Consider the following 25,971-nt stretch of genomic DNA (forward strand, 5'->3'; position numbering starts at 1 on the left):
TTAATTAGGTCTCAAAGGGTAGATTTGGTGTGTTTGTAGAAGACTAAAATTCAAGAAATGTCTCTTGGGGTGATGCGAAGTTTGGGGGTGGGAAGATTTTTAGAGTGGGGTGCAGTGAATGCTAGGGGTGTGGCTGGAGGGGTGGTAGATTTTTGGGACAACAGAGTTCTAGAGCTGGTTGGGATGGAGGTGGGCTAATTCTCAATTTCTTGTCGTTTTAAAAATTGTGAGGATGGTTTCTCGTCGATTTTCACATGGGTTTATAGGCATACTGTGAAGAGGTGTAGAGAATGTTTTTAGGAGTTAAGAGCTATCCGAGGGTTGTGGAATGATCCTTAGTGCATTGGAGGGGATTTTAATGTGATTAGATTCCCTTGTGAACGTAGTAGGAATGGGAGGGTGTCTTCAGCTATGAGGAGGTTTTCAAAGGTGATTAATGATTTGGTTTGAGAGACCTTTCCCTACAAGGGTCCATTTACTTGGAGAGGCGGGTTAAACAGTCAATCCATGTCTAGACTAGATCGCTTTCTGGTCACTGAGGATTGGGAGTGCCATTTCAATGGGGTGGTCCAGTACACCCTCCCCAAACCAGTATCTAATCATTTTCCCATCTTGCTAGATGGAGGAGGGAGTGAGGAGAGGACCAACTCCTTTTTACTTTGAAAATATGTGGTTAAAGTAAGAGGGATTTAAGGAGTTGTTGAAAAGCCGTTGGCAAGGTTTCAATTTTAGCGGCTCCTGTAGTTTTGTCCTGAAAGCAAAGTTGAAGGCTCTTAAGACCAAATTAAAAAACTGGAACAAGAATGTTTTCAAGAAGATAGGGTTTAACAAGTCTTTGGCCCTAGAAAAAGTTTATTTCTAGGATAAGCAGGAGAAATCAAGAGAGTTAACATTGGAGGAGGTGGAGGCTAGAAATGAGGCAAGGAAGGATTTTAAGAAATGGGTGCTCATGGAGGAAGGCTTATGGAGACAAAACTCAAGAGAAGTTTGGTTGAGGGAAGGAGATAGGAACATTGGCTACTTCCATAGGATGGCTAATTCCCACAAAAGGTGAAATTGGATGACTAAGATTAAAATCAACAACACTTGGTTTTTAGAGGAGCATGAGATTTAGGGGTGGTGGTTAGAGCTTTCCAGAATTTGTTGACGGAAACGGGAGAATGACGCCCTATCTTGGTGGGTTTGGACTTTGAAAGAATCAAGGATGAGGATGCTGCCAAGTTGGAGGAAGCTTTCATTGAAAAGGAGGTTTTCTCTGCCCTCTCTGAGTTGAACAGGGACAAGGCTCTTGGTTTGGATGGCTTCTCCATCGCTTTTTGGCAATTTAGTCGAGAGTTCATGAAGGAGGAGGTTATAGGCTTTTTTAAAGAATTGCATGATTAGGGGAGATTTTTAAGGAGCTTGAATACTACGTTCTTGGTTTTAGTCCCAAAAAAAGGAGGTGCAGATGACTATAGAGACTTCAAACCTATCAACTTGGCGGGAGGTCTATGCAAACTATTGGCTAAAGTGCTAGCTAACAGGCTGAAGAAGGTGGTAAGTAAGATGGTGTCTCCGGCCCAAAACACTTTCATTGAAGGAAGGCAAATCCTTGATGCTACATTGATAGCTAACAAGGCTATTGATTCTATGCTAAAAAAGAATGAGAGCAGAGTGTAATGCAAGTTGGACATAGAGAAGATATATAACCACTTAAGTTAGAATTTTTTGCTGCTTGTGATGTGAAAAATGGGATTTGAGGAGAAGTGGGCAGGTTGAATAAGATGGTGCATTTCTATTGCAACGTTTTTGGTTTTGGTTAATGGCACTCCGTTGGGTTTCTTTCACAACACCAGGGGATCCTCTATCGCCCTATTTATTTGTGATCGGGATGGAGGCTCTAAGCAACATTATTAATAGAGTTGTAAGTGGGGGCTTTTTATCATGTTGCAAGGTTAGGGAAAGGGGAGGAGATGATGTTCAAATCACCCATTTGTTGTTCACTAATGATACTCCTGTGTTTTGTGAGGCTAATGTGGTTTGAATCCATTTCAGGTCTAAAAATAAACTTGGACAAAAGTGAAATTCTACTGATAAGAAGGATTGAGAATGTAGAGGAGTTTGCCCTTGAACTTAGCAACAAGGTGGGGGCGCTGCCTTACTCTTATTTGGGGCTATACATAAATCTGTGGTGGTTGGGGATGGCGTGGAGGAGAGGTTCTAGAAGAAGCTTGCATGTGGAAGAGGCAATTTATTTCTAGAGGAAGGATCACTCTTATTCGAAGCACTTTGTCAAGTATGGCCATATACTTCATGTCTTTATTGTGTATGCCACGATTGGTAAGATTAAAACTATAGAAAATCCAATGGAACTTTCTTTGGGGTTAGGGGGTGGAAAAGAAGCTTCATCTTGTAAAGTGGACGATTGTATGTTCAGATAAAAGAAAGGGTGGTTTAGGTGTTAGATGTCTCTCTAAACTCAATAGAACTCTTTTGGGTAAATGGAGCTGGCGTTTTACAGAAGAAAAGGGAACTCTTTGGAAACAAGTTGTTAATAGGAAGTTTGGGGTAGAAGAAAGGGGGTGCGTACCTGAGAAGTAAGGGAGGGGTATGGTGTGGGGTTTTGGAAGAAAATTAGGAAGGAATGGTGTTTAATGAAAAGTAAAATCATTTTCTCAGCGGGGAATAGTAGAAGAGTGAGATTTTGGGAGGATAGGTAATGTGGAGACAACGCTTTGAGTGTTTCTTTCCTTTCTTTGTATGCATTAGTGGCCTCAAAAGAGGCGTCAGTGGCATAGGTTTGGGATTCTTCGGTGGAGGAGGGGGGCTGGAATCCACGATTTTCTAGGTCGTTTAATGATTGGAAGATGGAGATGATGGAGAGATTCCTCATCTCCCAATAAGGGAAGAGGGTGGCTACTAATTTGGAGGATAGGATGCGATGGAAAGAGGCCAAGGATGAGAATTTTTCTATTAAATACCTTTATAGTGTTCTGGAGGGCAATAGTATAGTTTCGTTTCTGAAAAAGCATTATTTGGACCCCTTGTGTTTCTACTAGGTTGGCCTTTTTGCTTGGGAAGCTTCATGGAGTAAAATTTTAACGTTGGACCAATAAAGAAGAGGGACTGATCACTCCTGAATAGATGTTTCCTTTGTTGTGTTGCTAAAGAGTCTATTAATCACCTTCAAATCCATTGCATCAAACCTAGGGTCTTGTGGGAGTTGTTATTTACCCTCTTTGGTGTGTTGTGGGCTCTACCTTTGTTAGTTAAAGAGATCCTTCTTGGGTAGCATGGCTCTTTTGTGGGCAAGACAGTTTTAAAAGACTTAAGGCGTACCAAGGAGCAAAGTCCTCATAGAGCCTAAGGCCCACAGTGCAACTAAGGCGCGGGCTAGTGAAGTGAGGCGCACCCTAGTTTACATATATAATTTTATATAGTACATCTGGAAAGATATGGTGTTTCTTCTTCTTCTTCTCTTTTTCCTGTACTCAATGGCTTCTTCCTCTTCTTTTTCTGCACACATGAGATAGGGAGCCCTAATTTAGGCTAGGCCTTTTCCTTATTTTCTTTTTGAATTTTGTTAGGTCAAAACACAACGTTTTAAGCTATAGATGTTTTAAAGAGAAAGGTGCCAAAACGACGTCGTTTTGGCACCTTTTTCTTTAAAATATGTTGCAACTAAAAATGCTGCGTTTTAACCCTTTTTTTTTATAAAAAAAAAAAACCAAATTAAGGTTCTCTGCTCCGCCTCTACAAATCATTCGTGGTTTGTGGAGGAAGAAGAATAGAAGAAAAAAAAAAAAAAGGAGAAGAAAAAACGTACCTTTTTAAGACTTTGCTTTTAGCCGATGGCAAGTGCCTTGCGCGCCTAAGCGGCGCCTCCTTCAATAAGCGTCGCTTGGAGTAAGGTGAGGCGTTGATGGTTCGTGTTGAATATAATGTATTTATAGTGTACAATTTTTCTTTCCTTTCTTAATATAGGTCACATATATAGTAGTTAGTTCAACCTAGCCTTATATATATATTTCTCTATTGTAAGAAGTTAACAATATGAATGAGAATTAAGGTTTTCTCTCTCTCTCTTCCAACATGGTATCAAAGTCAAGGGAGAAAACTTTATTCTTTCTGGTTTACTCATGTAATTGATTCCGGGAATCCCTCTAGTGATCGTGTTTCATTCCGGTCACCCTTTCCATCTCCCAAAGCTTTCCGGTCAGCCAGATCGTGGTCAGAAAACCCTCATCACCGTCAACATTTTTCCGGCGATATTTCTGACACCGACCACATCATCAGGAGCGCAAAGAGGAGATTTGCAACTTTTCTCAAAGCACCGGAACCAAAAACCGATCCATGCGCCTCCCACACACCATTTTTCTCTGGCGGCCTGAATCCCACGCGCCGGCACATGAGGGCGCGTGGCCCACTTTCTGGTGCCGAGCTTCTACCAGCAGGCTCGTCCGGCACCGTCTTGCACTTCTAAGCCTCCGTCAGTCCTCTCCGAACTTTGCTTCTCCATTTTTTCAGCATTTCAACCTCCGCGAGTCTTCTTTCAGTCTTCTCCGGCCTCCGATGACAGCTCCCTTCCTTGGTCGAGACTTGTGTGTGCCTTGGGAAGGCCTCTTCTTCATCTCCAGTCACTTTTCTCCTTTGTTTGGGTCCCGACATACCAGGTTCTTCTTCCACATCTGTGATCCGACCTCCCTTTAGGGCTCTCTTCGATCCAAACGTGATTCAATCTCAGGTGAAGTGGATATGGCGACTAAAAATCCTATTTTTACATCCGTCATCTCTGGATCTCCTACGATCACATTGGAAAAATTGATTGGTAGTGAGAATTATCTCTCCTAGTCAACGTCCGTGGAACTCTGGTTTATGGGACAAGGTTATGAGGATCATCTTGTTACACCTGAGGATGCTATACTTGATGTTGACAAAGTGCAATGGAAGAAAATTGATGCACAATTATGCAGCGTATTATGACAATCTGTTGATCCCAAAATTTTACATCATCTTCGTGCTTACAAAACCTGCTTTAAATTTTGGACTCAAGCTAAAGGATTGTACATGAATGATATTCAATGATTTTATAAGGTGGTTTATGATATTGTTCATGTGAAACAGCAGGACATAGATCTGTCTACTTATATTGGCCGGATTGTGTCTCTTGAGGAGTTCTTAACTTTGATGCCCTTCACTAATGGTGTTGAAGCTCAACAAATACAGTCTGACAAGTTCTTTATGGTGTTAACCCTCATTGGCCTCCGTCCAGATCTTGAGTCTATCCGAGATCAAATTCTTGCTAGTCCATCAGTACCATCATTGAATGATGTGTTTGCTCGTCTCTTACGCCTCTCCTCTACTCAGACCTTGTCGACTGATGGTCCTTCAGATTCATCTGTGTTAGCCTCTCAGACTAACTCTCGAGGAGGACGTAGTGGCAATCGAGGTCGAGGACAACGTCCTCAGTGCACCTATTGTAATAAGCTTGGACACACTCGAGATAGTTGCTATCAATTACATGGACGGCCTCCTCGCACTGCCCACATTGCTCAGTCATCTGATCCTCTGCTATCTCGACCTGACTTCGCTGCGAGCTCCACATCTCAGAGTATCACCCTTACTGGTAGTGATTATGATGCCTATCTTCGATATTAGGCAGCCACATCAGCTTCTGTTGCCCAAACTGGTAATGTCTCTATCTGCTTTACTCAGTCTCTTTCTCTTGGCTCGTGGATTCTAGATTCTGGAGCATCTGATCATATCTCTGGTAATAAACACATTTTCTCCTCTATTACTACTACCTCTGCCTTACCTACTGTTACTTTAGCTAATGGTTCCCAAACTATGGCTAAAGGTATTGGTTTGGCTCATCCTCTCCCTTCCCTTCCTCTCCATTCTGTCCTTTATGCCCCTGAGTGTCCTTTTAATCTTATTTCCATCAATAACATAACTCGCACTCTTAACTATTCTATCACTTTTTTTATAAATCTGTGATCTTGCAGGACCGGAGTACGGGGAAGATGTTTGGCATAGGGTGTGAGTCTCAAGGCCTCTATCACCTCACATCACCTTCATCTCCTGCAACTTGCATTTCCACCGATGCTCCTTTTCTCATTCACAGTCGTCTGGGTCATCCTAGTATTTCCAAATTCCAGAAGATGGTCCCTCATTTTTCCACTTTGTCGTCACTTGCTTGTGAGCCGTGTCAGCTTGAGAAACATACTCGTGTCTCGTTCCCAAAGCATTTGAATAATCGGGCAAAGTCTCCTTTTGAACTTGTCCACACTGATCTTTGGGGTCCGTCTCGAACCGCGTCTACTTTAGGATTTCAGTATTTTGTCACTTTCATTGATGATTATTCAAGATGTACTTAGTTATTTTTAATGAAAAATCGAGCTGAGTTATTCTCTATTTTCCATAAATTTTATGCTGAAATCCAAACACAATTCAATATTTCTATTCGAGTGTTACACAGTGACAATGCTCGAGAATATTTTTCTACACCCTTTACTTCTTTTATGTCCCAACATGGGATCCTCCATCAGTCATCTTGTGCTCATACTCCTCAACAAAATGGGGTTGCTGAACGTAAAAATAGACATCTTGTTGAGACAGGTCGTACCCTCCTTTTCCATAGTCATGTTCCTTTTCATTTTTGGGGGGATGCTGTTCTTACAGCCTGTTACTTGATTAATCGTATGCCCTCATCTATATTACATGACCAAATCCCTCATTCCCTCCTTTTTCCTACCCAACCTCTTTATTTCCTTCCTCTTCGTGTCTTTGACTGTACTTGTTTTGTTCATACTCTCACACCTGGACATGACAAGCTCTCCGCCAAGGCTACGAAATGCATTTTCTTAGGATACTCTCGACTTCAGAAGAGCTATCGTTGTTATTCTCCTAACACTCATCGTTATTTTCTCTCCGTTGATGTCACCTTCTTTGAGGACTATCCATTCTTCTCATCCTCTGAATCTCTTCCCATTTCTGAAGTATTGCCACTTCCCTATATATCCCCCCCTTCAGATGCGCTCTCTCGTCCTCTTCAGGTTTATCATCGTCAACATCATGTTGTTGCTCCTCCTCTCTCTTCAGCTGAGGTACCTGATGACTCACCTTCTATCCCACCGATTTCTCCTACCCCAGCCCTATCATCTACTGACCATTTGCCTATTGCTCTTCAGAAAGGTAATCGATCTACTCGTAATCCTCATCCTATTTATAATTTTTTGAGCTACCATCGATTATTTTCATCATATTCTGCCTTTGTCTCTACTTTATCCTATGTTTCTCTTCCTAAGAGCACTAGTGAGGCACTTTCTCATCCTGGGTGGCGATAGGCGATGGTTGATGAAATGGCTGCTCTGCACTCCAATGGCACATGGGATCTTGTTTCTTTACCTCCTGGTAAATCTACAGTTGGATGTCGTTGGGTCTACACTGTTAAAGTTGGTCCTGATGGTTAGGTTGATCGCCTTAAGGCCCGCTTGGTTGCTAAAAGTTATACTCAGATTTATGGTTGTGACATTGGTGACACCTTCTCTTCTGTTGCCAAGATTACTTCTGTTCGTTTATTTCTCCCCATGGCAGCTATGTGTCATTGGCCTCTTTATCAGTTGGATATTAAGAATGATTTCCTTCATGGTGAACTTCTCGAGGAAGTGTATATGGAGCAACCACTTGGTTTTGTTGCTCAGGGGGAGTCTGGTTTAGTGTGCAAGTTACGCCACTCTCTATATGGCTTGAAACAGTCTCCTCGGGCATGGTTTGGGCGTTTTAGTTCATTTGTTCAAGAGTTTGGAATGCTTCGGAGTGAAGCAGATCATTTAGTTTTCTATCATCATAACTCTTCGACCCAGTGCATCTATTTGGTAGTTTATGTGGATGACATTGTCATTACAGGCAGTGATCAGGAGGGTATCCAAAGACTAAAGCAACACCTTTTCAACCACTTTCAAACCAAAGACTTAGGCAAACTCAAGTACTTTCTGGGACTTGTCATAGCTTAATCCAGTTCAAGTGTGGTTATGTCACAAAGGAAGTATGCCTTAAACATCTTGGAAGAAACAGGTATGTTAGAATGTAAACTTGTTGACGCTCCTATGGATCCAAATGTCAAACTTGTACCAGGACAGAGGGAGCCTCTAAGAGATCCTGGGAGATATTGACGACTTGTAGGCAAACTGAACTACATCACCATCACTCGACCAGACATCTCTTTTCCTGTGAGTGTGGTTAGTCAATTTCTATAGTCACCATGTGACAACCATTGGGATGTTGTGATCCACATTCTTTGATATATTAACGGGACACCAGGCCAAGGTAAGTTGTATGAAGATAGGGGTCATACCCAAATTGTTGGTTACACAGATGCAAACTAGGCTGGTTCACCCTCAGATAGGCGTTCCACCTCAGGGTATTGTGTTTTTATTAGAGATAACTTAATATCCTAGAAGAGTAAAAAACAAGATGTAGTGGTCATATCAAGCGTCGAAGCTGAGTATCGAGTTATGGCTTTGGCAACATATGAACTCATACGGTTGAGGCAACTCCTTCAGGAATTGAGATTTGGAAAAGATAAACAGATAAAGCTAGTTTGTGACAATCAGGCCGCATTACATATTACATCCAATCTAGTCTTTCATGAAATGACCAATCATATTTTTTTTGATAAGCAAACACAAAATTCATTAAAAGAAGGCTAAAAAGCCCCAAAGTATATAGGACGTATACAAGGCAGCTAAGGCCTTACAAGTAAAAAGGCCAACAACAAACCACCCCTTAATTGGAGGCTAGCCACTCCAAGAATCCTAAAAGGGAATACGGCTCCTCTTCCATATACAATTTAACCCAACCCCAAATATTACATACAAAAAAATATTTAAACCTCTGAATTGCTAACTCCCCCCCCCCCCCCTAAACGCTAGTCTATTCCTTTCCTTCCAAATCATCCAAAAAATATATAACGGAATGGAATTCCAAAGCTTTTTCCTTTTTTTCCCCCACAAAAGCACCCCCCCAACTATATAAAACCTCCTTTACAGTTTTAGGGAACACCCACTTGACCCCAACTAGACCCAACACTAAGTCCCACAGCACTCTGGCCACTGTACAATGTATAAGAATATGGTTCACATTTTCCGCTTCGCAAGCACACAAAAAACAGCGATTAGGAAGCTGCCATCCTCTCTTCTGGAGCCTATCAAGAGTCAAAATCTTTCCCCAAGTAGCCTCCCACGCAAAAAACATGATTTTAGTTAGAGCTCTCTCCACCCAAATTTTGTTTTTCAGGAAGACGACATCCAAAGGCCTATCCAACTGGTTGTACGCTTCCTTCACTCTAAACTGCCCACTTCCCCCTCCCTTCCAAAAAACCGAATCTTCCTCCCAAGTAATCCTGAATCCCCTCAACACTTAGAGCAAATCGCCTACCATCTCCACCTCCCAATCATTAAAATCCCTAATAAATCTCAAGTTCCAGCCTCCTTCTCCAACATTCTGGTCCCACATATCTTCAACTGACGCGTTTCTATGGGCTGCCAAGATGTAGAGGTGCGAGAACCTTTGGGACAGCGCTATATCCCCACACCACGTGTCGGTCCAGAACCTAATTTTATTGCCTTTCCCCACTTTGAACACCACATTTTCCCAACACTAGCCAGCTTCCTTTAAAATCTACTTCCACACCCCCACCCTAAACGCACCCACAGCCTTTTTGGTCCTCAATCCGTAATCCTCTTGACCATACTTTGCCACCAGCACTTGCTTCCAAAGAGCCTCCTTATCACAAGCGAATCTCCAAATCCATTTACCAAGTAACGCTTTATTCATAAGGGTAAGCTTCCTTATTCCAAGCCCCCCTTTCTCCTTATCCCCACACACCACTTCCCATTTGACAAGATGAACTTTCCTCTCCATGTGACACCCCCCCCCAACAAAAAGTCTCTTTGCAGTTTTTCTAATCTCTTTGCCACAGAAATGGGCATTCGAAAGAGAGACATCTGATACACTGACATGCTAACCATTGTACTCTTAATTAGGGTGATTCTCCCGCCCTTTGAGATATATTGACTCTTCCAAAGGGCAAGCCTCCTTCTCACTTTCTCTTCTACCCCATCCCACCCGTAGACAGCCTTATTTGGCACCCCTAAGTACACTGCCGGCAGCTGCCCCACCCTACACCCTAACTCCACAACCAACTCATCCACCTCTTCCACCTCCCCTATTAGAATGATCTCACTTTTAGCCAAATTAATTCTTAACCCTGAAGTAGCTTCAAACCAGAACAAGATCCAACTCAAGTTTGTTAAGTACTCCTTTTTAGCCTCACAAAATACAATTGTGTCATCGGCAAAGAGCAAATGGGCAACTTGTGTCCATAAAATCTGTACTTTATATAAGAACTAATGGGTTACAGGCTCCACTTGAACATACATTTGACTATATCCACCTCTTGGTTCTTATTGTCAAGACATGATTAAACAATTGGCAAGTTGAAACCAAAGCTTTCAGACCAAAGAAACATCTTCTTACCCACTTTCAAACCAAAGACTTGGGAAAACTCAAGTATTTCTTGGGAATTGAGATAGCTCAATTCAGTTCTGGTGTGGTCCTTTCCCAAAGGAAGTATGCTTTAGACATCCTGGAAGAAACCGGTATGTTAGACTGTAAACCGGTAGACACACCTATGGATCCAAATGTCAAACTTGTACCAGGACAGGGGGAGCCTTTAGGAGATCCCGGGAGATATCGACGGCTCGTAGGTAAATTGAACTATCTCACCATTACTCGTCCAGACATTTCTTTTCATGTGAGTGTTGTTAGTCAATTCCTACAGTCACCATGTGATAGCCATTGGGATGCCGTAATCCGTATTCTTCGATATATCAAAAGTACACCAGGCCAAGGTGTGTTGTACAAGAACAGAGGTCATACTCAGGTTGTTGGTTACACAGATGTAGATTGGGCTGGCTCACCCACAGATAGACGTTCCACTTCAGGGTATTGTGTTTTTATTGGAGGTAATCTAATATCTTGGAAGAGTAAGAAACAAGATGTAGTGGCCAGATCTAGCGTTGAAGCCGAGTATCGAGCTATGGCTTTGGCAACATGTGAACTCATATGGTTGAGACATCTTCTTCGAGAGTTGAGATTTGGAAAGAATGAACAGATGAAACTCATCTGTGATAACCAGGCCGCATTACATATTGCATCCAATCCAATCTTTCATAAAAGGACCAAACATATTGAAGTTGATTGTCATTTCATTAGAGAGAAGATCGTATCAGGATGTGTTGCTACAAGTTTTGTTAATTCAAATGATCAACTAGCAGACATCTTCACTAAATCTCTCAGAGGTCCTAGGATTAAATATATTTGTAACAAGCTTGGTGCATATGACGTATATGCTCCAGCTTGAGGGGGAGTGTTGAATTTAATGTATTTATAGTATATAATCTTTCCTCGTTAATATAGGTCACATGTATGGTAGTTAGGACTCCTAGCCTTGTATATATATATTTCTCAATTGTAAGTAGACAATACATGAATGAGAATTAAGGTTTTTCTTCTTTCTCTCTCTCTCTCAACAAGAATTAATTAAAAACAAAGAGAAAGTTAGGGAAAACTCGATGTTGCTATCTAGAAAGCATATTGGAACTAAATCTTTGAAATCTTAACTATAGCAAAATACTTATAATCCTCTGAATGCTAGAAATAATAGGAAAACACTTCTAACTGCAACTGACTTAGTTAAAGATGAATAGGACTTCTAAAAAGATAAGAAATTTAAAGAAACAAGAAATCTAAAAAAAATAGGAATACCAAAAAATAATGAAATTATCCAACAATAAGAAACAAATCTAAATTGAATACAGATTACCAACGCTGCAAAAGCTTTTCATGCACTAGGCTGCATCACATTTTGAGGACAAAAACCTAATGAGAGATTGGAACAAATTTAATGCTAAAGGTGGCCTAAATTTTGACCCCTGTTAACAGGTTCCTGTGAAAGGGAGTGGTGCTTGGGATTTACACACTGCATCATGTACAAATGCAAGGAGAGGGAGAATGGCACTTTGTCCACTTCATTATGTTAAGAACTATGAATATCTACATGCACATATTTATAAATTGATAATTCCCATTTCTATAGAAGTGTTTGAAAGCACCTTACGATTGTGTTCAAGCTCCTGATACTGTGTCTCTGCCTCTTTTATGTCAGGAAGCACCTTGTTATTCATTATCCCTTCATAATGGGTTTTCTCCTGAGATGATAATTTAGTTTTATAAAGTTAACAAACTTCCCAAAGCAAAATCTACAGAAAATAAAGTGATCCAGCACTGAGAGTACAAAAAACCAGAAAAATGAAAAAAGGAGGAAAAAGAAAGAAGAGAGAAGAAGATGAGGGAACCGTTTCAGCAGAACACAATTCTTGTTCAATCACTACTAGTTCATTCTCTGCTGCCTCATAGGCATCAATTTCTACTTTCGCTGATTCTGCACGTTTCATTATTGATAAGTACGAATAACTGGAGACAACTGACAAATGAACAGAATATTAATCGGAAAAACACCATTCACATACCACATAAATTCTCAAAGGATAATTTCAGATCATTAGCCTTTGCATCTGCTTTGCTCATTCTCAATTGGAAATCTTCTAACAGGATTTCCTTTTCTCGTATCTCAGCTTGTACTTTCTGCAGATATTAAAAGAAAAAGGATATGTCAAAAGAAAATATTTTTACTACACCACCAAGGAAACTTTAACTCCTTGGTAACATGGTTAGGGTAACAAACTGAGATTTCATGATGAAGCTCATCAACAGAAGATGCAGGTGCTGGATTGGATTCAGCAACATATGAATTCTTCACATCTTGCAATCTTAGTTTCTTTGACATCACATCCCGCTCAGCATTAAGACGCCTCCTCTAAGGAGAATTTGGCGAAGCAACACAATGAAAAGTTAGAGCAAAACATTATATTGATTTTAACAATGTTAGTAGAAGTTATAAAAAGAAAACAGATGTGAGATATATATGCTGAAATTGCTTGCCTATTTCCAATTCTCATGCACAGAAGTTTGCTCTTGAGGTTTGGCTCTAGTAGAGCAGGTGTAGACTCCCAACAGGGACCCAAAAAGAAAGAAAACAAACAAACAAACAACAAAAAAGAATAAAAACAAAAATAAAATAAAATTAAAAAGCTTGTGCATAAAAATTCTTGCTGATCCGAATGCTAGGCAAAATATTAGGATTCCATTGGATCTAGGACTTTCAAAGGAAAATAGAAATGCATTTTAAAATCTAGAACCTTCAATTACTGAATCGAAGGACGACTTATGATCTTGTGTCAATGGGGTATCTCCTTAATTTTGAGCTTACTAGTTATAACATACAAGAAAACCAGAAAAGAAAACCCTTTACTCCCCCCCTTCCACCTCCCTCCCTCCCTCCCTCCTCTTCCCCCTTTTCTCCTTTTCTTATCTTCTACTCAATTTTAAAAAGTTACAATCTAGGATTGATATCATCGAAACAAACATGACATTATAGTGGTAACAACATGGACAGATCAAGGACAGCAGAATCAACTAACTGCTGATGCCAACAAGATCTGTCGCTTAACCAAAACCGTCATCTTATATTGGCTATCAGAAAAGCATCCATAATTTGCCTCCCCTCAACGAAGGCACCCTATATCACTTCATGTAAAGAATGTTTTTTTACATGGGAACCCATAGGAACTATATATAGGTTTAGCCATCTCATTGTATTGTTATTGGCAATGAAGATATAGTTTTTTACCTTGATGAAGGTTCTCTATGGTTTGAAGAAGTCACCTCAACCTTAGCTCAATCAATTCAATACCGTTGTAATATAATACTACATAAAAGAGAGATTTCGTACTTCTTTTAATAGAAAATATTGGGCTGCAATTTCTCCACAAAAAAGGAGTTTAGTCAAAATGGATTGGTTGGATCAAATGGTGTGTTTCTATTGCGAGACATTTGGTGTTGGTGAACGGAACTTCTGTTGGCTTCTTTCACAGTTCTAAGAGCCTATGACAAGGTGATCCTCTTTCCCTTTATCTTTTTGTTTTAGCCATGGAAGGGCTTAGATGTCTTTTGAAGAGGGCAAAGGAAGGAGGTTACATTTCTTGGTTTAGGTTAAGCAGTTAGGGAGGGGAAGAAGATCCTCTTTACCCTTATCTTTTTCATTTTAGTCATGGAGCCGCTTAGTTGTCTTTTGAAGAGGGCAATGGAGGAAGGTTATATTTCAGGGTTTAAGTTAAGTGGTAGGAGAGAGGAGATGTTCCACCTTTTATTTCCAAATGACACTTTTATCTTTTGCAAAGCCAACATAAATAAAATAGTCTAAGTGGATTTTTATGTAGTTTTAAGCCATATCAAGGTTGAAAATTAATCTGTAGAAAAAGTTAGCTAATTCTGATAGGCATTATTCCTAGCGTTACAGAATTGGTGTTTGAGTTGGGTTGTAGGAAGAGGAAGCTTCCTATTGTGTATTTGGGTCCTCCTTTAGGAGCTTCATATAATTTGACGATTTTTTGGTATTCGATGGAGGGAGTCCACAAGAGGCTAGCTTTGTGGAAAGATAGTATCTCTCTAAAGGTGAGAGGCTTACACTTATCAATAGTACCTTGTCAAGTCTTACCATTTACCAAATGTTTCTTTTTATCTTGCCCAAGACAATATGCTTTGGGCTTGAGAAGATTGAAAGGGACTGCTTGTGAGGTGGGGGTTTGTTGGAGGAAAAGACACATCTTGTTGGGAAATCACATGTAAGGAGAAATGTAATAGATGCCTTGGTGTTAGAAAGCTTTCAATTCTCAATAAGGCTCTTCCACAAAAGTGGTTATAGAAGTTTGTCTCAAAGAATGAGCCTCTTTGGAAGAGGGTTATTGTTGGCAAGTATGGGGAGGAGGACGGGTTAATGTTCCAAGGAAAGTAAGGATAGTTTTGAGGTTGGGCTATAGAGGGCCACGGATAGTGGTTGGGACATCATTAATGGAAGAACCTCTTTTGATGTATAAAATAGGAGAAGGGTTAAGTTATTGGAAGATATCCGATATGGTGAATCAACTCTTTAAGAGAATCTTTACCCTCCTCATTTTCCAAATCCTTGACAAAGGATGCTTAGGTAGCAAATGTTTGGGACCAACAGGCAAAGAAGGGCTTTGGAATCCCTGTTTTGCAAGGAATTTGAATGAGTGGGAGTTGGAATGGGTTGACTCTCAAAGCTCCAAGGAAAGGCAGTGAGAAAGAATGAAGACAATTGGATGAAATAGATAGATGCTAAGAAGGGAAATTTATGGTTAAATCCTTCTACTCTTTTCTAAGATAGGAAAGAGCAGTTGTTTTCTATAAAAGCTATTTAGAAGTCAATGGTCCCGACCAAAGTAGGTTTCTTTGCATAGGAAGTTTATTAGGGTATGGTTTTATGTTGAACTAGTTACAAAGAGGAGAATGGGCTTTGGTGAACCATTGCTTTCTTTGTAGGGAAGAGGAAGAATCAAAGGACTACATTCTCCTACATTGTGCCCAATCTCAAGGTTTATGGAATTTAATTCTCTATGTTGCATTGCATGGGTGATATCATGTTCAATAAAAGAGACTCTATTAGGGTGACATGGTTCCTTTGTGGGAAAAGAAGAAAGTTTGAAGGGTTATCCCCTCATTTTTATTTTGAATATTATGGAAAGAAAGGAACCGAAGATCTTTTGAGAGCAAAGAAATGTCAAATCACGCACTAAAGTTCTCTTTTCTTTGTAATTTTTTTATATGGGTTAGGATGTACATTAATGGTGGTTCCCTAATCATCTTAGATTTTATAGACTAGTTGGGATCTCTTTTAAGGGTAGTTAGTTATTTTTTTTGTTGCCCTTTCTTTTTATTTTGCTTTCTAAGCTTCTTTTGTATACAACATATGTACTCTAGTGCCCCTTCAAATTGCACTTTTAATATATTTATTTCATTTACTTACAAAAAAAACATAAACATTCCAATGGAAATAATTTCAAAAGATATCATACCCACCAAAAATAACATCTCAAGATATGAAAATCATATCCAATGAGATATAATATCTTAGGATATACATATTTTACTCTATCCTATCTAGTCAACTAAACGTGACCTTAGTAGATTGTGTTCCAGGATAGGCATGCTTGACCTCTATATTCTAGCTCGAATTGGTGCGTTTGAATTTATTTTATGTTGTTTTGTTTTGGAAAGACTTATTTATTAGTTATTGGGTATTAATAATTTGGGGTATTTCTATAATCTTAATTAATAATATAAATAAGTATAGGGAAGTCAAGTTCGACAAACCTAAACCATATCTATGCTTGTTTCTCCTTCCTCTTCTTCTTTTCTCCCATACCTCATGTTTAGGTAGAGATAGAATAAGAACAGGTGGTTTTGTGTTCTCTGTTACTAGTAAAGATGCACTGTCAATTTCTTAGTCTTTCCTCCTTATATGTATCAATGTTCCAGGCTTTTTGCCAATCTATTATTTATAAGTAGCATCACAAAATCCAGGCACTGTAGCATGGCACCTTTTCACATCTCCATGTGCTTTCCATGACATAGTAACAAGATACCTAGCTAAGAAGTTGTCTAGAAAACTAGCAACCTTGGTCTTCTTCCTTTTAGTGATGATTCTAACTCTCACATTGCTGTTCATTAGGAGGTTCGACCTTGCATTAAGTATCCCACATTTAATTATATTTTCAATCTGTCACTCTTATTGTGCCTCTGCAACACAGTTTTCCTGCATATCTAGTCTGCAGGATGCTAAATAAACTTCATCTGACCCTATGATAAATTGCTAATGGTTGCCATGCTCAAAAAGAGGAGGCTGTTTGGGCTCAAAGAGCTATTTGCCTATTTCCTCTTTGAATTCCTTTCTTATTTAGAAATTCTATTTTGAGGTTGTGATTGATATTTGCAGCAATTACAAAAGATATCAGTCCTCCTGCTAATATATTATTTTTCTATCATCTGGAATTTAGCTTAGGCTCATTAAGCTAGAAAAAAATGACATGAGGGTCAAGAATTCCGAGCCTTATAACTAAAGATCGGTAAAAATAAAATCAAATCAAATAAAATTTGCGCTAGTCCAGTTCATTGACACTCTAATAAAGGCATATAGATATGCCCATATGAAATAAGGAAAACTAAAGCAAAGCAGACAATAACTAATTTGAAAAAATGGAAAACATTAACAATCAGCTACTCATACCAAATATAGAACAAAACAGTTCTCACCTTTATACTCTGTAGTTTATCTTGAAGATCCTGAAGTTCTTCCTCTGCATTCCTTTTCTTTCTTTTTACTTCCTGACCATGTTCTTGAATGTCTAATGCATATCTTTCAAGATCCTTGATCTGACTGTCGAAAGAACTACAAAGGCGGCCAGTTCTAGCCTTCTTATTTGGAGGAAGAATGGTCTGGACTGAACCACGAGAAAACCTAGGAAGTAATTAGCAAACAATGATTGTGCTGTAACTAAAAATGATAATTACATCTCAATAAGATAAGAAAATTAAATTATAAGGTACTTGGCGACACAGTACACCATCTACAACCTTAGTACTCATGACTCATGAACAATAGAAAATGCCTGATAGCATGAACCTGTTGAAAATAAAAAGAATAACTTCACAAAACACTCAAGTACAAGCTAATAACTGCATTATCTACGGAAGAAATAGGAGTCAAGGAAGCTGGTGCATCTTCATTGTCATAACATTGTACATAAGACAAGCATCATGGCATACATTATCCACAAATTAGTTAATGGGGACCACTGCACTGTGGGGACCTGCTTAATTTGCTTTGAAAATTTTCACATGAAATTAAATAGCAGATTTCAAACAAATTCCCATAACACTTTGCAACCTTTCACTACCTGTCAGCTCTGCCCCCACCACCAACATCAATCCCAAAGGGGGACTTCTTATGCAACAACAGAAATAGAGAATAATAGATTCACATTATTTTTGTTAAGCTAACAATTTGATCCAAATGCTTAGGTTGTTAGATAATGATCCACATCTCCTACCAGGCTATCACTCCTGAAGTGGAGCCCCACATCCACACATGGAAAAGAAAATCATAAATTACAGATTAAACATAAACCAATGGGGCAAAAAATAGATAGAGAGGCTCAAACTCAAAATTCTAGTTCATCAAGGCTCTAATTTCATATTAAACTACTAATTTGACCTAAAAACTTATGCTGTTAGGTAATAGGCTTGCAATGTATCCAAGCTAAATTTAATAGGATATCTTTCCCTCATTTAAAATTTCACAGAACTCTAGAAACCAAAGTCAAATTATTACTGAATGAGACACGGCATCATAAATAAGGATTCAATTCAAACAGGGGACATCTGCACACTCCAACTCCAGCGATCTTTGCTTCTCCAACTATCCATAATATGGACAACTTTACCAGCCTATACTGCTATATTGCATTTATTCATTTTAATATATTCCTTCAATTGAAAGAAGATAACAGTGGATGGGACCAAAGAATTGTCTTACATTCTATATCCATCTGATGTGTAAACTTCCTTCAAGTTCGGAATTCTTTGGTCAAAAGCAACTGTTTTTCCAACTTCATAGTCTCTAACAAGCACTTGTCTCTCAGCATTGCCCTACAAAAAATGTTAGTACTAATAGATACTGTAAAGGCACAATTAAAAGAAACAGAGGGCTAACTGAAGAAACACTGAAATTACCATATCAACCAAGACATTCATTACAGTAGGATTGTCTGAATGCAAAGCAGAAATAAGAGTTGGGTGCTGTGTCTGAGGAAGCATGTGATATGGAATATTCAATCTACATTAAAACATAGAATCACAATGTCGAGAAGGATATACTCAGAAGGCATATCAGTATACACATGAGAACGTGTAAGTAAAAACAAATATATTAATTCATTTACCTTGGCCTTGAAAAGTCGTATATGATTATCTGAAGGTGGTTATAGTTTGCTTCTCTAGCACATCCTCTCAAAAGAAGGGAATCTTTATGATCCGTCACAATGAAAGCATTAAGCATCTTTCCAATGGCAATTTCAACAGCAATAGCCCATATGTCACCATTGACTAAAGTCTTTATGTAATCATCAAACCAATATATTAGCAGGAAGTTATGAAATTATCATGATATCTATACAAAAAATAAAAAATAAAAATTGATAATCTTGCATACACCAAAAACCAAAGGATCAAGGAAACACAATCACATTCTTACATCACAGGTGTAGTTTTCCTTGAATAAAAACCATGCAACAATCACAAAGGATAATGAATGACAGAATTAACATCACTACTGAGAGGAATCACATGCCGAAAAAGGAACTCTCAAACACTAGGAACTATATATCAATATCCAAAACTGATTAGACTCATAGTTTAGTCAGTATTGGGAATCCATCCTATCTAAGAATTTTTATGTTTTTGATAAGTGAAAAAGAGGGTATATTAAAAACATCAAAAGAATTAGCACACTCGAATACACGGAATGTATACAACAGGCACTAAGAGGTAAATAAAAAAAGAGGGAAAAAGTACTCCCTCATCAAAAACCCAATCAATCAACAAAATCCAATAAAGACAGACAATTCATCTATGTACACCTTGAGCCACAAATAGAGGTTAATGAGAAAAGCGCTTTTGAGACTTTGATCAGACATTTCATTTATGATCTTCAGTTCTCACATTCCAAATAGTCCAAAATATGGTGTAGGGAGCGTCTCTCCATGCCTTCTTTTGCCTTTGAAGAATTTCTGAATTCCTATTATTGATCATTTCGGTACACACCATACACGTATATATACACAAATGACTGAATAAGAAAAAATCAATCTAGCTTGATTCTCTCCTAAAATTAGGAAACTGAAAAATACTTTCCTAAATTAAAACCCTAACTTTGAATGCCAACTTTCAACACTCCCCCTCAAGCTAGAGAGTATATATCATATAATCCCAGCTTGCAAGTTAAGTCTTCGAAGTTAGGCCTAGGTAAAGCTTTGGTGAGGATGTCTGCGGTTTGGTGCTTGGTAGGAACGTAGTTCAATTTAACCGTCTCACTAGTCACCTTCTCTGTGATGAAGTGTCTGTCAATCTCAACATGCTTGGTCCTGTCATGATGCACGAGGTTCTTTGCTATGCTTATAGCTGCCTGATTATCACACATCATCAGAATCGGAGATGAACTCGTTTGTCCCAGTTCACTAAGAACCCTTATTATCCAAATCCCTTCACAGATTCCCCGTGCTAGAGCTCTGTACTCAGCTTCTGCACTACTTTTGGCTACAACTGATTGCTTCTTACTCCTCCAGGTAACAAGATTTCCCCAGACAAAATAACAGTATCCAGAAGTGGACCGCCTGTCAATGATGTTTTCTGCCCAATCTGCATCTGAGTATACTTCAGTGTCACGATTCTCTGTCTTTCTGAAGAATAGTCCTTTCCCTGGTGTCATTTTTAAATATCTAAGAATCCTGTAGACTGCTTCCATGTGTTCCTCAGTGGGGCTGTGCATGAATTGACTTACAGCACTCACTGCAAAGCCAATATCTGGCCGAGTGTGTGAGAGATAAATCAAGCGCCCGACGAGTCGCTGATATCTTCCCCTGTCCACTGGTGTACTCTCTTTCTCGATACCAAGTTTCTTCTGACTATCCATAGGAGTATCAATTGGTTTGCATCCAAGCATACCGGTCTCCTTAAGAAGATCGAGTATGTATTTTCTTTGAGAGACTACAATTCCCTTCCTTGATCTAGCCACTTCCATACCAAGGAAATATTTCAAATTTCCAAGGTCTTTAACTTCAAACTCTTCTGACAAATACTTCTTCAAATTCTGTAATTCCTCCATATCATTCCCGGATAGAATAATATCATCGACATTGACTATCAGTATGGCCATTTTCCCGACATGAGACTTCTTGACAAATAGAGTATGATCAGTCTGACCTTGTTTGTAGCCCAGCTTCAAGACTGCCTTTGTGAATCTATCAAACCAGGCTCGGGGTGATTGTTTAAGGCCGTACAAGGATTTTTGGAGTTTGCAAACCTGATTCTTTGCCATACTTCCCTCGAAACCAAGTGGTATTTCCATGTAGACTTCCTCTTCTAGGTCACCATTTAGAAACGCATTTTTTATGTCCAGTTGTTGCAAGCACCAATCTTGATTGACAGCCAATGAGAGAAGAATCCTGATAGTGTTCAGTTTTGCAACAGGAGCAAAAGTTTCCTGATAGTCTATCCCATAGGATTGTGTAAACCCTCTAGCTACTAAACGAGCCTTGAATCTCTCGACTAATCCATCTGCTTTGTATTTTATGGTGAAAATCCACTTGCACGCCACGGGCCTCTTCCCAACCGGCAAATTGTGATAGTCCATGTCCCATTCTTCTCAAGTGCATCAATCTCATCTTGTACTGCCTTCTTCCATTTTGAAATTTTGAATGCCTCTTGTATTGTGTTGGGAACCTGTGTATCATCAAGAGAAGTAGCAAATGCTTTGTAAGATGGTGATAGCCCTTCATACGTAACATAATTCCCAATTGGATGATCTGTACATCTCCTAACACCCTTCCTCATGCAATCGGCAGAGTAGAATCATCAATGCTGGGAATTAACACCTCTCCAGCCCTATCCTCACCTATGTTCTCTTCAGGTAGACTTGAAATGAAGTCAATATATTGGCCACATGTTGGCTGTGATCCGTGCTCTAATTCCTGTCTTTTCCTCCTCCTGATGTAAACTTGTAAGTTCTCATTAGCAAGTTGTGGGGCTATAGGTTGAATAGGCATGGGAGACTGGATGGTCACGGGAAAAGGAACATTTGTGGGCTGGGCTGGCTGGACTGATGACGGCATGGGTGTGGACAACTCAGTGGGCACGGATTGAGAAAAAGGTACAGCCTCAAGAAGAGACTCCCAAACTTGATGTTCATTCATGCTCTCCCCCTGAACATGAGATTTGGGATAGAAGAAGACATGTTCAAAGAAAGAGACGTCCATGGTGGTGTAAAATCTTTTGTTGGTTGGAGAATAGCATTTGTACCCTTTTTGGGTTGGAGAATACCCTAGGAAAATGCACTTATTGGCTCGAGAAGCAAATTTGCTACGATTTTGAGGATACACATGAACGAATGCCGTGCAACCAAATACATTGAGTGGTAAATCAGAAGAGGCTACACGGGTGTGAGGGAATTTTTTTAAGAGAAGTTGACGTGGGGATTGAAAGGTAAGCACTCTGGATGGCATATGGTTAATCAAATAGGTAGCTGTGAGAATGGCTTCCCCCCAGAAATAGTTTGGAACATTAGAGGAAAACATAAGGCACCGGGCAACCCCCAAGAGATGTCTATTCTTGCGTTCAGCCACCCCATTTTGTTGTGGGGTGTCAACGCAAGAACTTATGTGGATAATGCCGTGATTTTGAAGATAAGAACTGAGACTACTAGTAAAGTATTCCTTTGCATTATCTGACTTGAGGACTTGAATTTTGGAATTGAATTGATTTTGAACCATAAGATTGAAGGTTTGAAAAATGTGCCCGACCTCTGACTTTTCTTTCATAAGGAAAACCCATGTTACCCGTATATGATCATCAACGAATGTCACAAACCATCGAGTGCCAGAAATATTTTTTATCCGTGAGGGACCCCACACATCACTATGTACTAAAGAGAAAACAGTAGAAGGTTTGTATGGGATTTGAGGATATACTGTTCGAGTATGCTTTGCAAACTAACAAATTTCACAGTGATAAGAAGCTGGATTTTTATTGATAAATAATTTGGGAAACAATTTTGCAAGGTAAACAAAGCTAGGATGACCAAGGCGATAGTGTAACATTATAATCTCACTATGTTTATTGGCCTTAGAATTTGACACAGAATTGAAAGACTCTAACATACTCTGAGACTGTACGCAGCTTGCTTGAGAGACTTGGTTTGAGAATTGGCCACATGGGAGGAGGTAGAGCCTGGAACACAGTTCAACACTGCCAATCATCTTCCCCGATTTCAAGTCCTGAAAAACACACGAGTTTGGATAAAATTTAGTAACACATTGGAGATCACGGGCCAATTTGCTAATGGACAAAAGATTACAATCCAAGTTTGGAACATGGAGGATAGAGTCAAGATACAAGTCTTTAGTAAGTTTTATGGAACCTGTCCTGGCAATTTTTGACTTTGAACCATCAGCAATATGGACGGATGAACGACCACTACTTGGCTTGTAATTTTGAAAAATGGCAGCATCTCCTATCATGTGATCAGAAGCACCTGTGTCCACTATCCACGGCTTCATTCCTCCTCGATTAGTAGTGAAGGCTATCCCAGTAGTACTGCCACTGCCAACTTGGCTTAATAGTTTTTGTAGCATCTCCATCTGCTCTTTGTTGAATGGACTCGGCTCGGGAACAGATGTGCTCTCAGAGTTGGCAGCCACGTGTGCTCTGCCATCTCTATCAAACCGTGGCTTTGGTTTCCAATCAGCCGGTTTGCCATGAAGCTTCCAACAAGCCTCCTTATAATGGCCTGGTTTCTTACAATAATCACACCAAGGCCTATCCCGTTTCTGATGATCTCCACCACTACTATTAAATGACCGAGCAGCAAGGGCAGAGGCATCCAATGTTGGGGCAGGTTGCTCTTTGGATCCCATCATCACTTTCTTTCTACTTTCTTCAGGCCTAACCTCTGAAAAAGCCTCCCTGAGACTTGGCAGGGGTTTAATGTCCATGATTCGGCCTCTAACATCATCCAATTCCCTATTTAGTCCTAGGAAAAACTTGAACAGTCTCTTTTGTTCCACAATTTGCTTGTATGTTGCTGATTCATCTGAACATTTCCATGAGTGAGTCTCGAATAAGTCAAGTTGCTGCCAATACCTTGTGAGTGTGTTGTAATACTGAGTAACTGACTGCTCGCCTTGGCGGAAGTCATGTAGGGCTGATTCAACCTGAAAAAGTTCTGAAGTATTTTCAGAACTTGAATAAGTTTCTTTGGCTGCATCCCATATGTCCTTTGCAGTCCCAAACAGCAAGAAATTTTCACCTATGTCATTGTTCATGGAATTGATAAGTCATGACATGATCATGCTGTTTTCAATCTTCCACTTCCTGAAACCCGATTCTGTAGTTTCTGGCATGGCTGCTTCTCCAGTGAGGTACTCATCCTTTCCTTTACCGCAAATGAACAACAACACAGATTGTGACCACTGTAAATAGTTATGGCCATTTAATTTGTGTCCTGTGATGAGAATAGGAGAGGAATCACTGCCACCAAGGTTTGGAATTTTAGAACTGCCCCTTGATTCTGGTGTCGTGACGCTGGATACTTGTGATGATGTCATTCCGTATTTTGTCATGGAGATGAGGAAGACAGCCGAATATGGTTGCTGGAAATAGGGAAGAGGAGAAAATCAGAGATACCGGCCTAATGGAAAAGAAAAAACAACCAAGGCACCACCAGAAAGGTAGAAGAACACTTCCCAAGGCACTTGACGGAATTGGGGTTGAGAAAAAATAGCCGGAGGACGCCGGAAAAACTGTTCGGAGGGCCGACGGAGGCAAAAGAACCCAAAAGAGGCACGAGCAGGACTCGGATGGCAGAAACAGGTATGAAGGGTGGCTAGTCGGCGTCAAGCGAGGTTGGAGGAGGAAGCGCGTCGCCGGAAAGTGGTTCACGCCCCCTCACGCGCGTGAGATGCAGTCGCCGGCCGGAAAAACACGCGTGGACGGCGCGTGGGTGGTTTTCTGGCTCCAGTGCTTTGGGAAAAATTGGAGATCTCCTCCAGGCGCTCCTTGCGGTGTGGGCGGTGTCAGAAAAAGACGTCGCCGGAAAAGTTGGCCAGAAAGGTCGCCGGCGGTGAATGTTTTCTGACGACGATTCGACCGACCGGAAAGCGTTTTCTCCCTTGGCTCTGAGAACAGGGACTGATGGCCGGAATGAGAGATGGCCACAGAGAGAGATGGTCGGATTGAGAGATGGCCAGAGAGACTTGGCCGGAATGAATGATGGCCTGAATAAGAGGCGGCCAAAAGGGATTAGGGTTTCAGAAAACTGGCTTTGATACCATGAAGAATTTCTGAATTCCTTTTATTGATCATTTCGGTACACACCATACACGTATATATACACAAATGACTGAATAAGAAAAAATCAATCTAGCTTGATTCTCTCCTAAAATTAGGAAACTGAAAAATACTTTCCTAACTTTGAATGCCAACTTTCAACAGCCTTCATCCCAAAAAGGAGCCATATCATCCTAGAAGAGTCTCCGTAACAAAGGCAGAAATAACCTAAGAAGTACCAAACAAAGAGAACAACAACTATCGTTTGAATTTTTATAAACCAAGCATGGTCACTCAATATTTGGTGACTTCAAAATTGGAAGACGTTAGAAAGTCGGGACCATGGATACAAGATTAGCTTCAACTACTAACAAATTTTAAAGTGCTTTATGTATAATTATTCAAAAATCCACAAAGTTAATAAATCCTAAGACAGTGTTATAAAAAGCAAGCATAGGCCTAGCTGGGGAATAGGCTTAGTTGGGATCTAATGTGTAAGCCTAAGAACTATAGAGGTTTGAGTTTTAGGATGACCTCTATGAGGAATCGCGCTCTCTTAGAGAAATGGTTTTAGAGGTTCCCTAAGAAAAGTTTTGTCTTTTTGCATCAGGTTATCATGAACATGCATGGGACATATTCTAATGGAAGGGAAACTAGCCTTCTGGTCAAATGGTCACATCGGTGCCCTAGGAAGGCCATTGCACAAATGATCCAGTTCTTTCTTTTTTAATACACTCACTTTGTTATGAGTGATGGAGTAAAAACTCATTTTTAGGAGAGTTTTTGGTAGGTGGACCAACCGTTATGTTCGCAATTTTCAAGTCTTTATAAAATTGTTACAATTAAAAATCT

At 39.9% G+C, this 25,971-nt stretch overlaps 1 protein-coding gene across 2 annotated transcripts in view; it reads right to left on the bottom strand.

The window, feature by feature from the left end:
* Positions 1 to 25,971, bottom strand: part of LOC100249449 (structural maintenance of chromosomes protein 6B) — a 97,466-nt gene that overhangs the window by 20,766 nt on the left and 50,729 nt on the right. For both annotated transcript variants that reach the window (XM_019226157.2, XM_002278077.4), the window contains 8 exons: positions 18,963 to 19,132; positions 18,754 to 18,856; positions 18,557 to 18,669; positions 17,275 to 17,479; positions 12,788 to 12,919; positions 12,573 to 12,687; positions 12,399 to 12,484; positions 12,156 to 12,251 (listed from right to left, as the gene is read on the bottom strand). In XM_019226157.2, coding sequence (XP_019081702.1) covers positions 12,156 to 12,251; positions 12,399 to 12,484; positions 12,573 to 12,687; positions 12,788 to 12,919; positions 17,275 to 17,479; positions 18,557 to 18,669; positions 18,754 to 18,856; positions 18,963 to 19,132 — 1,020 coding nt within the window. The remainder of the gene's footprint in view (positions 1 to 12,155; positions 12,252 to 12,398; positions 12,485 to 12,572; positions 12,688 to 12,787; positions 12,920 to 17,274; positions 17,480 to 18,556; positions 18,670 to 18,753; positions 18,857 to 18,962; positions 19,133 to 25,971) is intronic.

Source organism: Vitis vinifera, chromosome 16, assembly GCF_030704535.1.
Source record: "Vitis vinifera cultivar Pinot Noir 40024 chromosome 16, ASM3070453v1".
Lineage (NCBI taxonomy): Eukaryota > Viridiplantae > Streptophyta > Magnoliopsida > Vitales > Vitaceae > Vitis > Vitis vinifera.